The sequence below is a fragment of the Natrix helvetica genome (assembly GCF_964273705.1).
Source record: "Natrix helvetica genome assembly, chromosome: 3".
Classification (NCBI taxonomy): Eukaryota; Metazoa; Chordata; class Lepidosauria; order Squamata; family Natricidae; genus Natrix; species Natrix helvetica.
In genome coordinates, this window is record NC_138549.1 from 174,046,757 (window position 1) to 174,068,978 (window position 22,222).

The 22,222-nt window shown below is 45.5% G+C and overlaps 1 protein-coding gene across 1 annotated transcript in view; it reads right to left on the bottom strand.

Annotated features, from left to right (window-relative positions):
* Window positions 1–3,141: 3,141 nt before the first annotated feature.
* Window positions 3,142–22,222, bottom strand: part of LOC309390403 (tyrosine-protein phosphatase non-receptor type substrate 1-like) — a 155,066-nt gene continuing 135,985 nt past the window's right edge. Inside the window, exons 10-11 of the mRNA XM_081949722.1 lie at window positions 16,817–16,856; window positions 3,142–7,096 (exon numbers count right to left, since the gene is read on the bottom strand). Coding sequence (XP_081805848.1) covers window positions 6,839–7,096; window positions 16,817–16,856 — 298 coding nt within the window. The 3' untranslated portion in view covers window positions 3,142–6,838. The remainder of the gene's footprint in view (window positions 7,097–16,816; window positions 16,857–22,222) is intronic.

Below are 22,222 nucleotides of genomic sequence, written 5' to 3' on the forward strand. Positions count from 1 at the left end.
TAAAACAAGAAGAAAGGAAGGTAGAGAAAAGAGAAGAGACAAGAGAATATAAAATAAGAAAGGAGGAGAGAGGAAAGGAGAGAAGAGAAGGAGGAGGAAAGAAGGAAATATAAAATAAGAAGAAAGGAGGAGAGGAGAGAAAAGAAAAGAGACAAGGGAAAATAAAATAAGGAAGGAGGAGAGGAGAGAGGAGTGAGAGGAGAAGAAAGGAAAGGAGGAGAAGGGAAGAGAAGAAGGAGGAAAGAAGAAAATATAAAATAAGAAGAAAGGAGGAGAGGAGAGGAGAAGAGAAGGAGTCACTTAAGTGCAGTGGTGTAGGTACTGTGAGGGTGAGTTCTAGTCCAGCCTTAAGCATGAACCCTGACTGGGTGATTTTGGGCCAATTACTAGGAGACTGTGAGTTCTAGTCTTGGCTTAGGCAGGAAAGCTGGCTGGGTGATGGTGAACCAACCACCAAGGAACTGAGAGTTCTAGTCCCACATTAGGCATGAAAGCCAGCTGGGTGACTTTGGGCCAATCTCCAGGCGATGTGAGTTCTAGTCCCTCTTAACCACAAAAGCCAGCTGGATCACTTTGAGACAATCACTCAGCCCAACCAACCTCACAGGGTTGTTATTGCGGGGAAAGTAGGAAGAAGAAGGAGCATTAGGTATCTTTGCTACCCGGAGTTGTCTATAAAACAATCAAGATGGAATAAAGATAAATAAACGAGCAATAAATGGTAAAGGTTCCCATTGCACATGCGTGCTAGTCGTTCCCAACTCTAGGGGGCGGTGCTCATCTCCGTTTCAAAGCCGAAGAGCCAGCGCTGTCCGAAGACGTCTCCGTGGTCATGTGGCCGTCATGACTCAACGCTGAAGGCGCACGGAACGCTGTTCCCTTCCCACCAAAGGTGGTTCCTATTTTTCTACTTGCATTTTTACGTGCTTTCGAACGGCTAAGTTGGCAGAGCCTGGGACAAGTCACAGGAGCTCACTCCGTTACGCGGCGCTAGGGATTCGAACCGCCGAACTGCTGACCTTTCTCATCGACAAGCTCAGCGTCTTAGCCACTGAGCCACCATGTCCCCCCAGAATGAGCAATAAGCCAGTTTAAAAAGTTGGGGGAAACGGGAGTGTGCCTGATCGGTTGTGCGAACAGTCGCAAAACTTCCCGAGGCGAGAGCTGTTTTGCGAATACACCCAAGCTGGCATTGTGTACATTTGTGCGATCGGGGAAAATAACCGGAGTGCAAAATCAATTCATAGGCCGATGATTATGCGAACAGATGCAATCCAAAATTACAGAAAGCTGTTTTGCTTACGTGCAGAGTTTTGGGAGACGCAACTCGGAAAAAAAATCACAATATTTTTTTTCCTTCTTCTTAAGGATGGGTGTGTGAGGAATAAAAGAACCGCTAGCCCCCTTTTCCCCATCTGTCCCGTGGTTGCTTGCCGAGAGATAAACAGCTGGAGCTGAAGTCCAACAATAATAATTAGAATTATTGTTCTCCTTCAGAATGGCGAATAAGCTAGGATTGGACTTCCCATTCAGTGTAGCACTTCTGGGTAATTGTAGATTGCCTCCTCCCCCCCCCCCCCCGATAATTACTGGCTTGTGCCAGCGTGGAATATATGCCTTTTTTTTTTTTTGCAACGCAAGCTATTTTCCTATTTTGCATCGCTGTGCTCAAATATTTGGGTGGACGATTGAGATCGGACTTTCTTTCAAGTTCTACTTTTCTTCTTGCAATGGAGCAGAAAAGATTTGTTATTTCCGGCCAGAAATGCACACCGGTAGTCCTCGACTTACAACAGTTCATTTAGAATAGAATAGAATAGAATAGAATAGAATAGAATAGAATAGAAGAGTAGAGTAGAGTAGAATACAATAGTAGAGTTGGAAGGGACCTTGGAGGTCTTCTAGTCCAACCCCCTGCCTAGGCAGGAAACCCTATACCGTTTCAGACAAATGGCTATCCAACATCTTCTTAAAGACTTCCAGTGTTGGGGCATTCACAACTTCTGGAGGCAACTTCTGTTCCACTGATTAATTGTTCTCACTGTCAGGAAGTTTCTCCTCGGTTCTAAGTTGCTTCTCTCCTTGATTAGTTTCCACCCATTGCTTCTTGTTCTGCCCTCAGGTGCCTTGGAGAATAGTTTGACTCCCTCTTCTTTGGGGCAACCCCTGAGATATTGGAAGACTGCTATCACTGTCAAATTATTTACTAAGGCTGCATTACTATTCGTCTTCTCATTGTTCCTATCACCCATCTCCTCCCACTTAGGACTGCAGGACTGTAACTTGTTGCTTTTTCCTTAAGACTTATATGGATATTGATTATTTCCTGATTGCTTATTTGCACCCTATGACTACCATTAAGTGCTGTACCTTATGTTTCTTGACAAACGTATCTTGTCTTTTTATGTACCCTGAGAGCATCTGCACCAAAGACTAATTCCTTGTGTGTCCAAAACACACTTGGCCAATAAAGAATTCCATTCCATATTTTCTATTCTGTTCTGTTCTGTTCTAATCCTATCATGTCCCCCCTAGTCCTTCCTTTCATTAAACTAGACAGACCCAGTTCCTGCAACCGTTCTTCGTATGTTTTGGCCTCGAGTCCCCTAATCCTCTTTGTTGCTCTTCTCTGCACTCTTTCTAGAGTCTCCACATCTTTTCTACATCGTGGCGACCAGAACTGAATGCAGGATTCCAAGTGTGGCCTTACCAAGGCATTATAAAGTGGTATTAACCGCTATTTAGTGACTGTCCCAAGTTATAATAGCATTGAAAAAAGCAACTTATGACCATTGTTTTTAATACTTAGGACCGTCGCATCGTCTCCATGGTGACAATATCAAAATTCAGATCCTTGGCAATATTTATGACGGTAGCAGTCTCCTGGGATCATATGTGATGCCCCCTTTTGCGACCGTCGGACAAGCAATGCAGAAGCCAGATTCACCGAGCAACCGTGTGACTGACTTAACAGCCGCAGCCATTCACTTAACGACTGCGGCAAGGAAGGTCGTAAAACGGAGCCATGTCCATTTCACAACTGCCTGAATGGGGGGGGGGCTCCGTTGTGGTCGTAACTCGAGGACTAGCTGGAGGCCTTTAAATCCCACTCAGCCATGGACCACTCACACAAATCTGGTGGATGATGCAGAATCTTTTATTACAAAAATATCTTGCAAGCGGAAAAAAAAAACCCAAAACAAACCAGGAATAAACAAATTATTAAGGTGCAAATTCATACAAACACGTACTTTTCTGATCCACGACAAATATATCCCAACGACTCCAATAACGCCTCCCTCCCTCCCCTCCCTGGCCTTCGTTCCATTATCCTTCCTGCACAACTGAGGCCAAGCACTGAGGCAGCTTCACAATTTGAATGGGACGCTCGCCGTTGTTTGGACTTCGTTTCCCATAATCCCTTTCGCTGTGGAGGCTGGAATTCTGGGAACTGAAATCCAAGGCAGGTGGATGGAGGTTTATTCTACGTCGGGGACATGCAACCTGAAAAACTTTTAAGACTCATGGACTTCAACTCCCAGAATTTCCCAGACAGTCATACTTTTAAGGCTTGTGGACTTCAGCTGGCTGGGGAATTCTGGGACTCCACAAATCGTTAAAGTCCCCAACGTTGGACATCCCTGCTCTACACAATCACCAATCCCTTCCCCATTCCCTGGCTTTGCAGAAGATTGGACATTCATTGTCACTGCGGGAGTGCTTGTAATTTAAAGCAGGCAAACAGCTGGTGTGAGATCTTCGCCATGCTGGTGCGTCAGTCCCAAATGGCAGCTGCGAGTCAACCCCAAAGGGCCACCTACCTCCTTCTCCGTGGTGTTCATGAGCCTACAAGCATCACAACTGGCTTTGTCCCCCACTCCAGTTGTGGCACAGCACGGGGGAGGGAGAATTCAGAGCTGAGCTGGATGAGACAGATAACAGAAGGGGAGGTGGAACGAAAGAGCCAAGCTTCAATAGCTTGCCCGAAGGAACATCTGTGTTGGCTTTGAGGGACCTGCCAACCCTTGTCCTTTCCCAAAGGACGTTCCATCCTTTTGTTCTTCCCAAACAGGGATGGAGAAATGGAGGCCTTCAAATGTTGTAGAACTACAATGCGAGGAGGAGACCTCCTGGGAGATGTAGTTCTTCAAGGTCTGGAGGGCCTTAAGTTCTTAGCTAACTTGGTCTTTGCAACCTAGAAAGGTTCCTTGAGGCCCAGATTCCTGAATTCCATTCTCACATCTCCTCTTTGAGATCCTTAATGCAGATATGACTTCTCCCGTGGTGTTTTAAGAAAAAGCAAGAACTTCAGCAGTATCTGGACCCCAAATCCGCTTACCTCCTTGGCTCTACCTGTTGAACCTCCAAGGGAGGGTCAACTCCAGGGCTCTGAGATGTGACTTTGAATGAGCTACATGGTGAAAAGAGGCTGCCCAAGAAGAAGATGGCCTTCATAGCTTTGATGGAGAGCCAGCCGAAAGCAGCAGAGGACAGGGGGAAGGTGAGGGATCTTCTGCTTTGGAAGGAATGCCAGATCCCTCAAGGAGGTCCCATTTCCCTTCCTGGGACCTCTTGAGATCTTCTTGGGTCCTCAAGATGGACATTGGTTGCAAGATGGACACAAGGGTGTCGGAAGACATCCCTTCTGCTTCCTTACATCCTTCCATGTCCACCAAAATTGCCAGTTAGTCCCTAAACATTATAGTAAGGAGGTATACAACAACAAGGACCATCAAGAAGAATTTTGGTTACTCGTAGCAGGAGCCACAAAAAGTTGGTTGTGGAGGGTTCAGAGCAGCCTTCCCCAGCTGGGCAACTTCTCAAGAAGTTGGGACTACAGCTCCCATCATCACCATCCGGGGGGCCTCAGGCCTGGGAAGGCCCAACCTTTGAATGGACTTCTTCTTCTTCCCCAACGCTCAGGCCCTTCCCTCATTTTCTCTTTTCACACTAGTGCTAAGTACACAGTACTACACTCACTTACAAAGAACGTACACAAATATTGGTATTTTTTTTTTGTTTTAGTTGTAAAAGGAGTACACGGTTATAATGTGGAACAGTCACCGTAGGCAGTACAGCAGCATCTCGTGAGGCGCCCTCTACCTAACCCGTAAGGTTGGCAAACGGACCTCCATTTTTAGGGACTGTCTTCTCCTCCCCTCACTCCGATTCAACTGCACTTCCAGAATTGAAAAATAAAAATAACGAATGACTTAAAGAAGACGGGGGAAAAGAAAAATCAGCTCCACGGATCTGACGGGTCGGAAGAGAAGAAACCACAAAAGAAGGGGATGGGTTGGGGCCTCCCTAAAGAGACGTCCGGCCAAGCCACATGGACGCCCTGATCCTCTCAGTTCATCTGGAGATGTTTCCCGAAGCTCCATCCGCTTGGGAGGAGATCAAGAAGACCTCCCAACCAACAGCCCCATCCTCCCAAAGGCCTCATCCTTGTTGTCAAAGTCAACCGTTGTCCTTCTCGACACCCACCGGATGAATTCATGAGGGAACATCTACGGTGGGGCTACAGAGAAGACGTAGGGTGTGTGCAATGCTATAGACCAAGGTTGGCCCACATTTTAAGACATGTGGACTTCAACTCCCAGATTTCCCCAGCCAGCCACGCTCTGGTTTAAATCTCTGGTTTAACTCCTCAACGATAATGCCATTTCTCTCCCTGCTCCTTTCAAATGAAGTTTTAAGACCACGAGATGGTGGGGAATTCTGGGCGTTGAAGTCCACAAGTCTCAAAAGTGGCCACGCTTGGAGACCTCTGCTGTAGACCTATCTTCTTGGAGACACGTGGCCTTTTCCACGAGGATGGTGGAAAGAGAAGGGGTGAGCCACCTTTCCGAAACATACACACCCATCCACAGACACACAGACACATGCACAGATCTTTACCGTTAAAGGAGTTACTCTTAGCTGACTACGGGAGAAGGCTAGTAACGGAGATCGTGGATGGGTCAGGAACCTAAGCGAGTGTCCAGTGAGGTTCCTAATTTCCTAAGGCCCGAGTGGACCACCGAGGCTGTATCACGTGGTCCGTCGCCTCCCCCCCCAAACGAGACGTCCTTAAGGGAAGAAGTGCTGATTTAAAAGAAAAAGAAGAAAAAGAAGAAGAAGAAGAGATGGACGCTGCTTTTTCTATGAATTGTGGCCTTGCCAGAAAAAGCCAGACAGAAGCTAACTCAGCTGAAGAGGCACGTCTCCTCAAAGGAGAAACCGAGGAAGTATCTGCGGGTTAGAGTAAAACAAAGTGAAAGAGACACCATCTTGGCCAAAAATGGAGACTTCCTCTTGCCCAGACGCACTTGGGAAGTAGTCGTCCTCCTCCTCCTGACCTCGGAAGGGAACCACAGTGCCCAACCCAGAAGTTGGTTTCAGTTTTAGGGGTGAGCTGGGGCCACCGAACGGAGGAGGAATCTCAAGGTGGCATCTCAGCAGCTTGGTGACCTCCACGAGAAGAGCTTCCATCAAGGAAAGAGCCAGACACGGCAACCCGGACTGCACCCACACAGGACTCTCGTGGTCTGCTTGTCCTTGGGCGAGGTGGGGTGGGTGTGGGGGGACGAGAGCGGAGGTGCTCGGGGTGAGAAAAGCCGTGTTAGATCCGTCGTGACGTCTTCCGTCCGCTCGGCGAGCAGGGAAGGAAGATGCTCCAAAATAAAACACACAAAACCCGGACGCGGCTGTGAGTAGCACCAAACAGTTTCCAAGGGATTCCCGCCGAGACCTGGGAGGAGCACAACATCGAGAGTCCGAGCCCTAGCAGATGTCCCCAACCCGCTTGGTCAGAGGTCCTTGGAGGCCTACGCTGGCCGCCTCCTCTTCCTCTTCATCACTTGTTCTGCACCTGGACGCTGGCGTACTCCGAACTGGCCTCTTCGGCCTTTGGCGCTGGCCGTTTGGGCGCTTTGTTCAGCTGGACCATATCCAAGTCCGCGTAGGTTACGTTGTCGTCATTGGGCAAGGGCTGCACCGCCTGGAGGGTGGCGTATTCCGACTGCAGGGGGCTTTCCACCCGCGGGACGGGTCTCTTCTGGGCCACCTTCTCGAAGTTTAGGTCTGCATAGGCCAAGTTGTTGGGATCGGTGTCCTGAGCGGGCAGCCGCGGGAAAGGGAGGGAAGTGGGGGGGGGGAAAGGGATGGGAAGAGAAAAGAGACATTTTATTATTATTTTTCTTTAAATAATAGGATGGATTCTGATAGAAGAGAATTACTCGGGGTTGAACTGAGGGGTTCTGGGTACTCTCTGAGCTTGGTGGTTTTCTTGCAGACGTTTCATGACCCAACTAGGTAACATCATCAGTGCTAGAAGGGAGTGGGATTTACAGGGAGGAGGAGGAGGAAGAAGAGGAGGAGAACTGTGGGTCCTTGGTGCTCTCTGAGCTTGGTGGTTTTCTTGCAGACCTTTCATGACCCAACTAGGTAACATCAGCAGTGCTAGTGGAGGAGAAGGGGAAGAGGAACAGGAATAACAGAATAATAGAGTTGGAAAAGATCTTGGAGGTCTTCTAGTCCAACCCCCTGCTCAAGCAGGAAACCCTATGCCGTTTTAGATAAATGGTTGTCCAACCTCTTCTTAAAAGCCTCCAACATTGGAGCACCCACAACTTCTGGAGGCAGGTTGTTCCACTGGTTAATTGTTCTCACTGTCAGGAAGTTTCTCCTCAGTTCTAAGTTGCTTCTCTCCTTGATTAGTTTCCACCCATTGCTTCTTGTTCTACCCTCAGGTGCCTTGGAGAATAGTTTGACTCCCTCCCAATGGGTGGAAACTAATCAAGGAGAGAAGCAACTTAGAACTGAGGAGAAACTTCCTGACAGTTAGAACAATTAATCAGTGGAACAGAAGTTGCCTCTAGAAGTTGTGAATGCCCCAACACTGGAAGTCTTTAAGAAGATGTTGGATAGCCATTTGTCTGAAACGGTATAGGGTTTCCTGCCTAGGCAGGGGGTTGGACTAGAAGACCTCCAAGGTCCCTTCCAACTCTACTATTGTATTGTATTGTATTGTATTGTATTGTATTGTATTGTATTGTATTGTATTGTATTATTTAGCCTCCAGTCCCCTAATCCTCTTTGTTGCTCTTCTCTGCACTCTTTCTAGAGTCTCCACATCTTTTTTACATCGTGGCGACCAGAACTGAATGCAGTATTCCATGTGTGGCCTTACCAAGGCCTTATAAAGCGGTATCAACCCTTCACGTGATCTTGATTCTATCCCTCTGTTGATGCAGCCTAGAACTGTGTTGGCTTTTTTGGCAGCTGCTGCAAACTCTTTAACAAGCTTCCATCTGTTGCTTCTTGTCCTGGCTTCTGGTGCTTTGGAGAATAGGTTGACCCCCTCTTCTTTGGGGCAGCCCCTCAAAGACTGGAATGCGGCTATCATATCACCCCTGGTCCTTCTTTTCTCTAGAAGTGACATACCAAACTCCCTCAATCATTCGACTGAATTGAAAAGACGAGGTAGGGCCACCACTTGTCTGAAATGGTAGAGGGTCTCCCGCTTGAGCAGTGGGGTCAGACTAGAAGACCTCCAGGGTCCCCTTCCAACTCTGCTATTCTGTGGTTCGGTTCTCCAAAGCCCCTGAAGGCAGGACGAGAAGCAATGGATGGGAACTAATGAAGGAGAGAAGCAACCTGGAACTGAGGAGAAGCTTCCTGACAGTGAGAACAATGAATCAGTGGAACAGAAGTTGCCTCCAGAAGTTGTGAATGCCCCAACACTGGAAGTTTTTAAGAAGAGATAGCTATTTGTCTGAAATGGTAGAGGGTCTCCCACTTGAGCAGGGGGGGTCAGACCGTATGATCTCTGAGGTCTATTCTAACTCTGTTATTCCTGCTCCTGAATCTCCTCCTCCTCCACCACCTTCTTCTGCATTGATGATGTTAACTAGTTGGGTATTAAAATGTCTTCAAGAAAACCACCGAGCTCAGAGAGCACCAAGGAACGCACCCCCCCAGTTCAACCCTCTCCTGATATAGCGTCTCCAGCTTGAGCAGGGGGATGGACTAGTAGACCTCTAAGTTCTCTTCCAACTCTGTTATTCCTGCTCTTGAATCTCTTCCTCCTCCACCACCTTCTTCTGCATTGATGAGGTTACCTAGTTGGGTATTAAAACGTCTTCAAGAAAACCGAGCTCAGAGAGCACCAAGGAACACACCCCACCCCACCCCAGTTTAACCCTGGCTATTCTCTTTTGATATTTATATAGGGTCTCCTGCTTGAGCAGGGGGATGGACTAGAAGACCTCTAAGGTCCCTTCCAACTCAGTTATTCTGGTTCATCCTATGATTTAGCCTTCAGATCCCTTTTGGCCATCTTTGTTGCTCTTCTCTGCAATCCCAGGAATGGATATCGGGGCTGGGGGGGCTGGGAGGGGGCAGCTGTTCTGCAAACGATTCCAGCAGTTTGCGTTTGTCTGCAGACAAAGCCAGTCAAGCCTCCATTGTGTGAGCCAAGTTGTCGCGGCCCCGTTTCCTGCAGACAGCTGCAGAGGCACACAACTGTCTAACCGGGACGGCGAGAAAGCAGAGACGGTACCACCCCCCCACCCAGCACCCCCCACCCCGGGCGGGGAGCTCGGTTGGCTCAGCAAAAATCGCACAATGGTGCCTTTTCAAAAGCCTCTCTCTAAAAATACGACTCACGCTCGGCTCTTTTGCGCAGCTGGGCCTTTTCATAAAACCTTTCGGGGAGACGGGAACGAAAGGGAAACAAAAATGAAATAAAATAAAATTCGTACAGCCAGCAATCTTGTCAAAAGGGACAAATTCTTCTTTTTTGTACGTTACAATATCGAGTTTGGGGACAGGGTGGTGGAGGGAGGGAAGAAGGCTCGCTTCAGGGGGACGGTGGACGGACCCCGCTTGTCATTTAGAAAAACGCACACCAAGTTTCTAGTCCTCATGATGAAAATTCAAAGGTGCGGGGCTGGTTAAGTCCCTGAAAGCCCTCTGCCCCGTCTTTTAATTCATTTTTAACCTCCTTGAAGTAAAGGTAAAGGTTCCCCTCGTACAGATGTACTAGTTGTTCCTGACTCTAGGGGGTGGTGCTCATATCAGTTTCAATTCAATACAATACAATACAATACAATACAATACAATACAATACAATACAATACAATACAATACAATACAATACAATACAATAGTAGAGTTGGAAGGGACCTTAGAGGTCTTCTAGTCCAACCCCCTGCCTAGGCAGGAAACAGTTCATTTAGTGACAAAGTTCACTGTTACCACATCACTGAAAAAAATGGCCTATGACCATTTTTCACACTTATGACCCCTGCAGTATCCTCATGGTCGCATGACCAAAAATTTGGATGCTTGGCAATAGGTTCATATTTATGACGGCCCCAGGGTCCCCAGGTCAATGGGGAAGCCAGAAACGTTGAGCTCCATTACGGTCGTAAGGTCGAGGACTATCTGTACGCAAAATGCAGTCATGTGACCTTGGGAGGCGGGGAGAGGAAATGGATGTTGGGGCTTCAAATCTGGGTCGGTTTTGGAAATCCGAAGTACAGGTCCATTTACGACCGCTCAAATTTTCGGTCGCTAAGGGAGACCAGTTGTTGCGTGAGTCATGCCCCATTTTACAACCTTTCTTACGACTGTTGTTAAATGAATCACTGCAGTTACATTAGTAACACGGTTGTTAAGGGAATCTGACTTCCCCATCGGCTTCGCTTGTTAGAAGGTTACAAAAGGGGATGGCGTGACCCCGGGACATTGCGACCGTCATAAATACGAGTCAGTTGCCAAGCGTCTCAGTTTTGATCACCTGACCCTGGGGATGCTGCAGCGGTCTGAAAAATGGTCGTAAGTCACCTTTTTCAGTGCCGTTGCAACCTGGGACGGTCACTGAACAAACTGTTGAGGGTTACCTGTAATTTCGATCGGTTGCTAAGCAACCCGTCGTAAGTTGAGGACAACATATCTTACGGCCAGCCACAAACCGTGAAACTCAGTGTGGGGTAAAAAAAAAACATGATCCTAACTCAAACACCATATTTTTTTCTCTGCAGCCCAATTGGTGTCCTCTTTTCTAATTCCTGCTGCAAATTTTATCCGAAAAAGGTAATGCGGGGGGGGGGGGAATATGGGATTGGTCCAAATTTGAAACTTTTTAAGCCTGTTTCCCGTTCGCCTGAAAACTCTGCTGAGTTGCAAAAAAGAGGAAGATTTTAAGCTGTAAAATGAAACTCCTATTTGGGGCATCGAAAGCAGCAAAAATAAGCGAGGATTTAGGATTATTCCTAGCTGGTGGTGATGAATATTTTGAGAATTATTTTCCCCACTGAAAGGAATCTTTTTGGGGCGTGCGGCGTTCCTTTATCTAGCGACTTCTGCTGTCCTCATCATTCCTGATTAACAGAACAACAGAAGACTTGGAAGGGACCTTGGAGGTCTTCTAGTCCAGCCCCCTGCTAAAGCAGGAGACCCTTAGAGATTTGCAGAATAACACAAGACTTGGAAGGGACCTTGGAGGTCTTCTAGTCTAACCCCCTGCTAAAGCAGGAGACCCTACACAGAATTACAGAATAACATAGTTGGAAGGGACCTTGGAGGTCTTCTAGTCTAACCCCCTGCTCAAGCAGGAGACCCTTAGAGATTTGCAGAATAACACAAGACTTGGAAGGGACCTTGGAGGTCTTCTAGTCTAACCCCCTGCTCAAGCAGGAGACCCTTACAGATTTGTAGAATAACACAAGACTTGGAAGGGACCTTGGAGGTCTTCTAGTCCAGCCCCCTGCTGAAGCAGGAGACCCTACACAGAATTACAGAATAACAGAGTTGGAAGGGACCTTGGAGGTCTTCTAGTCTAACCCCCTGCTCAAGCAGGAGACCCTTAGAGATTTGCAGAATAACACAAGACTTGGAAGGGACCTCAGAGGTCTTCTAGTCCAGCCCCCTGCTTAAGCAGGGGACCCTTACAGATTTGCAGAATAACAGAGTTGGAAGGGACCTTGGAGGTCTTCTAGTCTAGCCCCCTGCTCAAGTGGAAGACCCTTACAGATTTGCAGAATAACAGAAGACTTGGAAGGATCCTTGAAGGTCTTCTAGTCCAGCCCCCTGCTCAAGCAGGGGACCCTTACAGATTTGCAGAATAACAGAAGACTTGGAAGGGACCTTGGAGATCTGAGACATTTCATTACCCAACGGTAACATCACCAATGCAAAAGGGGGTGGAGGAGGGGGTGGAGGAGGCGATTCAGGAACAGGAATAACAGAATAACAGAGTTGGATCCTTGGAGGTCTTCAAGTCCACCCCCTGCTCAAGCTTTATTTTCAGCTTGAAAACAAATGAGTATTTATGATCACCTTCTTCTCTCCCCTTCTCTCCTCAAGCTTGCCCCACAGAGGCCTCTCCTATCTTCTCCCCTTCTTCAGTCTAACTCCCTAGCATCAAAGAGTTTTTCAGGTGGGGAGGGGGAGTAGAATGTCTAAACTGCCAGCCCGCAGGCTGGCTGAGTCATGGGCTGGCCGCACCCACGCCCAAGTGGCAGTTGCAACAGAGTTCTTTTCAGGTGGGGAGGGGGAGTAGAACGTCTAACTCCTTAGCATCAGAACGTATTAATAATACTATAAGAAATACTAATGATACAATGGTCATTTCGAAAAATCCTTTCTTAGTGAGCACCTAGAAGCCAAGAGCAATATACGTGCCGAATTTCAAGTTTGTAGGCTTTACAGTTCTGGAGAATTCGTGATGATGCCTGAGTGGTATTTCGCTTTTATATATATAGATTTAGCTTCCTCCAATTTAAGTAATGCTTCTCTGTCTCCACTTAAGGCATAACCCCCATAATTTCATTTCCCCGCCCAGCTTTTAATACAACTTGACATGGCAAGTACTTTACTTACATTTTAGTCCATTTAGTTCCTTCCCAAACAACCCTGGAAAAACCAGCAGGTTACAAAATTCTCTTCGGCCTGCATTTTTCCCAAAAGAAAGGGTCGCATTTTCCAGCATTTAGGTTGGTTCAAACTGCCAACGCAGTTCAAAAGGTCTGAATTAGGGCCTGCAAAAGGGAGCAGGGGGCACTTTAAGCCAATTTAATTCCTTCCCCAAAACGTTAGGGTTGGTTTTTCCTTGGTTACTATGTCCACCTGGCTGTGTTTAAATTAAGTGTTTTAAGTGTGCACGGGGCCAGGATGATTCTGTAGTAGAGAGCAGCTTGCCAAATCCAGCTTTTAGAATATTACGTTTTCAGTTCTTAAGAACTACTTAGCCCTTTGAGAGAGACGACATCGGTTTGATTTTATTGCTGGTTTAAAAAAACCTCTTTTGGGCTGTCTGCGTGAAACAGAAATAGGTGGAATTTTGGTCTCCTCGAAAATGTGAAGCAACAGATGGAAACTAAGCAAGGAGAGAAGCAACTGTAGAACTAAGGAGAAATTTCCAAATAGTGAGAATAATTAATCGGTAGAACAACTTGCCTCCAGAAGTTGTGGGAGATTCATCGCTGGAAGCTTTCAAGAAGAGACTGGACTGCCATCTGTCAGACATGGTGTAGGAGTTCCTGCTTGGGCAGGGGGTTGGACTAGATGACCTACAAGGTCCCTTCCAACTCTGTTATTATCCTGTTATTCAGAAGTTGTGGGAGCTTCATGGCTGGAAGCTTTCAAGAAGAGACTGGACTGCCATCTGTCAGAAATGGGGCAGGGGCTCCTGCTTGAGTGGAGGTGATGGACTAGATGGCCTTCAAGCCCCTTTCCAATTCTGTTATCAAGGAGCGATGCAATCTCAAAATAAGGAGAAATTTCCAGACAGTGAGGACAATTAACCGGAGGAACAGAAGTTGCCTTCAGAAGTTCTGGGTGCTCCATCATTGAAACTTTTAAGAAGAGACTGGACAACCATTTTGTCTAAAATGATCTAGGGTCTCTTGCTTGAGCAGGGGGTTGGACTAGATGACCTCCAAGGCTCCTTCCAGCTCTGTTATTCTGTTAAATTGTGAGGCAGGTAGTCCTCGACTTACAACCATTCATTTCGCAACCATTTGAAGTTACAGAGACGCTGAAAAAGGTGACTTACAACTGGTCCCCGGACTTACGACCGTCCCAAGTATAGATCATGTGATCAAAATTTGGGCGACTTGGCAACTGGCATGCAGTTACAATAGTTGCAGCATCCCAGGCTCATTTGGGACCCCATCCAGGGGGCTTCCCACAAGCACGGAGACGCTGGATCTGCTTAATGGCCATGCGATTCAATTAACAACCGCAGCAATTCGCTTAACAACTGTTGGCTACAAAGGTTGTAAAACTGGCTGAGACTGACTTAACAACTTCCTTGCTTAGCAGTGGAAATTCTGTTATGGATTTGATGAGAGGGAAAACCAAATAAATGGGAAAAACGGACATTATGCTGTAAACGTAGTTTATTGTACATTTATACCCTATCAATTGTAGAAGAAAGTCAGAAGTAATTTCTTTATATTTCTTTTCCTTTCTCCATTTTGAGCTTTGCCTTCTCCTTTGTTCTTTCTTCTGATTTCTGTCTTAATTCTTAGTTCTCCTTAATTTTTACTTTTCTGGTTTAAAAAATCTAAAACTTTTTTTTTTAAGTCAACTTTTAAAGGTGCAGATAGAAGGCTTAGGAAAATTTGAACCACCTCCTAGAAAATTTGCCCTCCTGAAAAGATTTATAGTCTTAGGATAATGAGGCTTCCCCCCCCCCCTATTTTAATACACTGATCCTCCGAAAAAAATAACACTATTAGGCACAGGATAATGGCTTATTTGGCTAGGCTGATCACACTTTCTCTCTCCAAGTGCAAAAAAAATACACTAATTTAGGATGAAAACAATTCCTCCAAGTTAGCTAGCTCAACAGTACTGACTTTGAGCGGGATCTTGGAGTCCTAATGGACAATTACTTAAGTACGAGCCAGATGTGTGTTGCAGCTGCCAAAAAGGCCAACGCATTAGGCTGCATTAAAAGAGAGACAGAATCAAGATCACGTGAAGGGTTAATACCACTTTACAAGGCCTTGGTAAGGCCACACTTGGAATACGGCATCCAGTTTTGCAGAGAAGAGCAACAAAGAGGATGAGGGGACTGGAGGCTAAAACGGTTGCAGGAATTGGGTATGTCTAATCTAGTGAAAAGAAGGACTAGAGGGTGACATGATAGCATCTTCCAATATCTGAGGGGCTGTGCCAAAGAAGGGGGTGGCAACCTGTTCTCCAAGGCACCTGAGGGTAGAACAAGAAGCAATGGGTGGAAACTAATCAAGGAGAGAAGCAACTTAGAACTGAGGAGAAATTTCCTGACAGTTAGAACAATTAATCAATGGAACAGAAGTTGCCTCCAGAAGTTGTAAATGCTCCAACACTGGAAGTTTTTAAGAAGATGTTAGATAGCCATTTGTCTGAAACGGTATAGGGTTTCCTGCCTAGGCAGGGGGTTGGACTAGAAGACCTCCAAGGTCCCTTCCAACTCTGCCATTGTATTCCATTCCATTCTATTCTCTACTTATTCTATTCTATTCCATTCCATTCCATTCCATTCCATTATCTACTTATTCTATTCTAAATATTCTATTGAGCTGGTCACGCCCACCCAGTCACATGGCCACCTTTCCACGCCCACCCAGCCGGTCATCGTATTAGTGGTCCGCCGGATTTAAAATTATGCCTTTAGTGGTCCCTGAAGTCCGAAAGATTGGGACACCTGATCCAGCTCATAGTTATCCCAAAGGTGCTTTTTTTCAAGAGGCAGCTGGACTTTCTGCCTTTTCTTTGAAGATGTTTTGCTTTTCATCCAATGAAGCTTCTTCGGCTCTGAGTGGATGGTGGGAAATGGAAGAATTTATCTGCCTTGAAACGTCAAAAAAAAACCCACCGAAAGTCCAGTTGCCTCTTGAAAAAGCATCTTTGGAACAATCTAAAACTAAGGAGAAACTTCCTAACAGTGAGAACAATTAACCGGTGGAAGAGCTTGCCTCCAGAAGTTGTGAGTGTCCCAACACTGTTAGGCTTTCAAGAAGAGACTGGATGTCCATTTGTCTGAAATGGCATAAGGTCTCCTGCTTGAGCAGGGGGGCTGGACTAGAAGGCCTCTAAGGTCCCTTCCAACTCTGTTATGATGTGAATGGGATGTTCCGTTCTGTTCCATTGGCTAAAGCTATTTCACACCAAAGGGCTGGCCTCTATAATTATTATAGGCTGCATCAACAGAGGGATAGAATCAAGATCACGTGAAATGTTAATACCACTTTATAATGCCTTGGTAAGGCCACACTTGGAATACTGCATTCAGTTCTGGTCACCATGATGTAAAAAAGATGTGGAGACTCTAGAAAGAGTGCAGAGAAGAGCAACAAAGAGGATTAGGGGACTGGAGACTAAAACATATGAAGAACGGTTGCAGGAACTAGGTATGTCTAGCTTAAGAGAAAGAAGGACTAGGGGAGACATGATAGCAGTGTTCCAATATCTCAGGGGTTGCCACAAAGAAGAGGGAGTCAAACTATTCTCCAAAGCACCTGAGGGCAGGACAAGAAGCAATGGGTGGAAACTAATCAAGGAGAGAAGCAACTTAGAACTGAGGAGAAACTTCCTGACAGTGAGAACAATGAATCAGTGGAACAGCTTGCCTCCAGAAGTTGTGAATGCCCCAACACTGGAAGTCTTTAAGAAGATGTTGGATCGCTATTTGTCTGAAACAGTATAGGATTTCCTGCCTAGGCAGGGGGTTGGGCTAGAAGACCTCCAAGGTCCCTTCAAACTCTGCTATTGTATTGTATTGTATTATTATTGTATTATTTCTAGGCAGCATCTCAAGAAACAGAGCCCAACCTACCTGATTCGTCAGCGGTGGAGACTTCTCAGCTTCGTGGAGCCTAAAGATAGAAGCAGAAACTCAGATCACCAAGGGAGTCAACAGCAAATTTCACACAGTGACTTTCTCGAACAAAATTAGAAACAACACCTAAAAAATAAATCCAAAGTGGCACAGATTTTGTATAGGTCTCCATCGTGATTGGTGGCTTCTGCAAAGGAGATTTAACTTCTAGGACTAGGAGCATTGGTCTTTGTGCTTAATGGATAATAGAGCTTGGGGAAAAAAATGGATTTTTCATGTTATATATGCTGACAGCAATAAGGATACAGATATTCCTTGACTTTAAAAGGTTCATTTAGTGACCGAAGGTACAATGGCACCAGTGGGGTGGGTGGTCAATTTTTTCACTACCAGTTCGGGCGTGCTGCGGAAAAAAGTGATATGACAGTTTTTCACTCTTACAACCGTTGATCCAAATGGAGACACTTGGCAACTGACTCATATTTATGACGGTTGCAGGGTCGTAAGATCATGTGATCAACTCCTGCGACCTTCCAACAAGCCAAGGAAGCCAGATTCGCTTAACAACTGTTGCACTAATAGAACAACTGCCATGATTCACCTAACGACGGGGGAAAGAAAGATCGTAAAACGGAGCAAAAGTCAATAAATGCCTCACTGAATGAGAAAAGTTGGGCTCAATTGTGGTCGTAAGTTGAGGACTACCTGTATCCCGGGCATAAAAATGGAAGGATAGGATACAGATCTTCCTCAACCTACGACCGCAACTGAGCTTGGCATTTCTGTGGAGACAGTTATTAAGTGAATTCTGGGAGTTGAAGTCCACACCTCTTCAAATTGCCACGGTTGAGAAACACGGCTTCAAAGTCTCCGATTCTAAGGAACCGATCCCAATCTATGGGGTATTGTCATTGGAAAGGCCTCATCCCTTTTTTCTAGGTTAATTTAGAGCAGAAATGGTCCACTGAATTCACACTCAGATTAAACAGAGTTGGAAGGGACCTTGTAGGTCATCTAGTCCAACCCCCTGCCCAAGCGGGAGACTATACACCATTTCTGACAGGTGGCAGTCCAGTCTCTTCTTGAAAGCCTCCAGTGAGGAAGCTCCCACAACTTCCGAAGGCAATTTCCATGGGTGGATTGTTCTCACTGTCAGAAAATCCCTCCTTATTTCTAGGTTGAATGTCTCCTTGACCAGTTGCCATCCATTGTTCCTTATCTGGCCTTCAAGTGCTTTGGGAAATAGCCTGACCCCCTCCTCTCTGTGGCAGCCCCTCAAATTTTGGGAGACTGCTATCCTGTCTCCCCTGGTCCTTCTCTTCCCTAGACTAGCCATGTCCAGTTCCTGCAATCGTTCTTCATATGTTTGAGCCTCCAGTCCCCTCATCATCCTGGTTGATCTTCTCTGCACTCTTTCTAGAGTCTCCACCTCTTTTTTATAAACTGGATGCAATACTATAGGTGTGACCTTAGTAAGGTTTTACAGAGTGGTATTAGTATCTCCCTTGATCTTGATTGTATCCCTCTGTTAATGCAACTGAGGATTGCATTGGCTTTTTTGGCTGCCACTGCACACAGCTGGCTCCTGTTTAGCTGGTTGTCCACTAAGACTCCAAGATCCTTCTCACATTTACTGCTATTAAGCCTGGTTTCACCCAGTTTATATATGTCCTTTCGGTTTTCTTGCCTAAGTTTAAAGACTTTACTTTTCTCTACGTTGAATTTCATTTTGTTAGAGAGGGCCCAGGGTTCAAGTCTGTCAAGGTCCCTCCCTCCCTCCGAGCATTGCTAAACTACGTTTCCCAGCATCACTTCAATTATTTGCATTTTGGCTGCAGCTGCTGGGAATGCTAGAGGTTCCTTAACCTTGATTTACGAGGCATGAGATCAGGGTTTGTTTCCCTCCAGCCATTTTTTAAAACAGAAATCTCTGGACCAGCCATCTAGGAACGTCTGTGCAATTTTTCTGTGCCACCTACCTCCAGAGATTGCTATGTGGTTAATGCAAAATGTGGAGATGGAAAAAAAACGACATATTGTTTTATATCAAAGTCCATATTTTAACTCAACTACATTTTCAAGTTGACTGTGGCTATTAGTTTAGAATCTGCATATATATTTTTATTGCTGCCTTTCTTCTGGATTTTATTACGCCTTTTGCTATTCATGTGAAAAAGCGAGGCGCAGATTTCATATTAATCAAGAAGTAAATATGTGTTTGCTATGAAGCCTTTAAGCGACATAAATTCATAGACCCAGCCGGGTCCCTGGAAAAAGATATTCAGGAGGCCTGGCATAAATTAAGTAATTAAACTTTACGGTTTGGATCAATGGATTAGGATGCAATCATTTCTTTCTAAGGAATGTATCCCAGCTCTGCTCTCACTCAAGGTATGTGGCATCGCAAAAGGTTAACGCAATCATAAATATACCCAGCACATCATTAAAACGGGCGGCCCAAAGAATAAAACACAGTTAATGAGAAGTCCTGCTGAATGGGGAATTTTACCAGGCTGTGAAATACAGCTAGAGCTTCTGGCAAGGCAGCAGAGGCTTCTGGGAATTGTAGTCCAACTTTTCTGGAAGATGGCTAGGTTGCCTGATTCAACTGTCAGATTCTGGTTAACGTCAGGATTCCAAACAGCATCCAAAAGTAAATCAGAGTCCGAGGCAAAGGATTGCTCAAAGTTCCCATTGATGAAGAGAGCCATGTTGGCACATCTGGGAAAACCCGAATCTGAAAACTTCCCGGTTTTCCCCACCCAGTTGAAAGTTCAAGATCTTGCCCTCATACCCACAAGTCCATCCCATGGTCCAATGTCCCACTGCCATGCTGGCAGTTCCACCCATCCAGTTCCGGTCAGGTGCAGAGGTGCAAAGACAAAGGATGACCTTGGCTTTCTAGAAAGAATTTTGTTATGGCTGCATCGCATCTAACTCTGTACAATCCCCCCTCCCGTTTTCCCACAATAGAAAAGGCATAGTAGAATAATAGAAAGTGTGGCAGGCCAAAGATCCAAAATAAAAGATGGCTGCAGGCCTGATAGCATCTCTGGTAACATTGTATTGCTAACTAGGGCATACAAAACCTTTGCCAGACCAATCCTCAAATACAGCTCATCTGCCTGGAATCCACACTGTATATCGGACATTAATACGATTGAGCGAGTCCAGAGGCATTTCACGAGAAGAGTAACTCCACTCCTCTGCTCACAATAGAATCCCTTATGCCACCAGGCTCAAACTCTGGAAGTACGCCGCCTACGGTCTGATCTAAGCGTAGTACCCAAAATTGTCTGCTGTAACGCCCTACCTGTCAATGACTACTTCAGCTTCAACCTCAATAATACAATACAATACATGGGCAAACAATCGATACAAACTCAAGATTAACCGCTCCAAACACGATTGCAGAAAATACGACTTCAGCAACAGAGTGGTCAACGCCTGGAATGCTCTACCTGACTCCGTTGTTACATCCTCAAAGTTTCAACCTTAAATTGTCTACCGTGGACCTCACCCCATTCCTAAGAGGTCCGTAAAGGGGGCCTGCATAAGTGCAGTCCCTGTCCTACTGTCCCCATTGATTTGAACTCATTTCCTTTGTTTCACGTCCATGTTTATACCTATTACCTGTTATCTTGTACACGTTGGACAAACAATAAATAAAAAGCTCCCAAAAATATAGAGAGCGATCTAAAGCAGTTTGTTTCTCAGCCTCCCCAAACTTTGAGATGTGTGGACTTCAACTCCCAGAATTCTGGGAGTTGAAGTCCACTCCTCTTAAAGTTGCAAAGTTTGAGAAACACTAAAAAGAGTTGAACATTAGATCCTTTTCCTAGCTGAGTTACTTTAGCCACTGCTGTTGTGATTCTGTAATTGTTCCGACTTATTTCCCTTATGTGCTGGGTTTATTTGCTTTTTTATTATGGTTGTGCTGTGATTGGATCACAATTCTGCCAGTTTTAATGAATACGTCGCCAGATTAAGAGCACGATTGAGGGGGAATTTCTGACTGATTTTTGTGTTACAGACTGTTTCAATTCTCCCTTCGGCTCGGAATTAAATCTAAATTGTCTAACGAGCAAAAAAGAAAAAGAGTATTTCCCTCTGTCAGATGTTTCCTAGAGGTTTGGGGCCCACTGGATCTGGATTTCGCCTCTTTCAGGAAATTTAAATCTTATTCCAAAGTTTTTAGCATCGATACCCTAACATTTTAACTTCACATCAGAAAGAATGTCTACCATTGTTGCTCAATCTTGACATCTTTAGATGGGTGGACTTCAACTCCCAGAATTCCCCAGACATCATGCTTTAAGATGGATGGACTTCAACTCCAGAATTCCCTAGCCAGCATCCTTTAAGATGGGTGGACTTCAACTCCCAGAATTCCCCAGAGAGCAAGTTTTAAGGTAGGTGGGCTCCAACTCCCAGAATTCCCCAGCTATAACAAGGTCATTAAATCAGGTCATTCACACGGGTAGCCTGCTTTACAACCATCATGATTTATGACCTTAATGGGCAGGCTCCATTACGGTCGTAAGTCGAGCACTGTCTATCTTCCCCATTCTGGCAAATCTGCATATCGAAGGCTCAGTAAATGAAAGAGGAAAAAAAGACTTAACACTTTTTAATCTTGTTCCAAATAGACGGCAAATTTACACAATTACACCCCCCCCCCAAAAAAAAACCCGGAGCGCATTAAAAACTAATTCCTCAAGCACCAAAAAAAGATAGATGAAGTTCTTTTGTCTCCTTTCTTAAGAAGGCTCATCAGATAGCGGAATAATTAATCTAATGTTTGTCTGGGTGCTTAAATGGAATTTCCGATCGTCCGGCGCATTTCGTGATTATCGGCTAAATCCAGAAGCAATCAAAAGATGCACGACGTTGGGTTTTTTCCCCCCTTACATAAAGGAAAATTAAAGTAACACTTGGGCAGCTTCCCTCGCTATGATCAGGAAGATTCCCGTGCTCTTCAATGCATTTCCTGTGATTTTATGTTATTTGGTCTCTTTGCTCAAATTCTTTTGGGCTTTTTTTCTTTTTTTTTTAAAAAAAATCTCAGGCGGTTGAGACGCTCTCTGGTAAGCTGTGAGATGGTTTTCTGATCCCGTCGCCTTGAAGGCTGAAGTCGGGAGGCTCGGAAAGCTGTTTTTTAAAATAATCCTCTTTGCTATCGCAGGTTTTTCATCTCCCCATAATAGTTTTTACATTCACACTCTACGCTTGATAAGCCTCTGCTTAGTCTGAGGTTTCTACTTTATGGTAGCATGGTGTCTGACCTAGGTTATTATGCTAATCTGTAATACGCTTCTCCTTCTCTTTGTCCTTCTCCTTCCTTCCCATCTTTCACTTTTTCCCTTTTCCTTCTCCTCTGCCTCCTCTTTGTCTCTTTCTCCT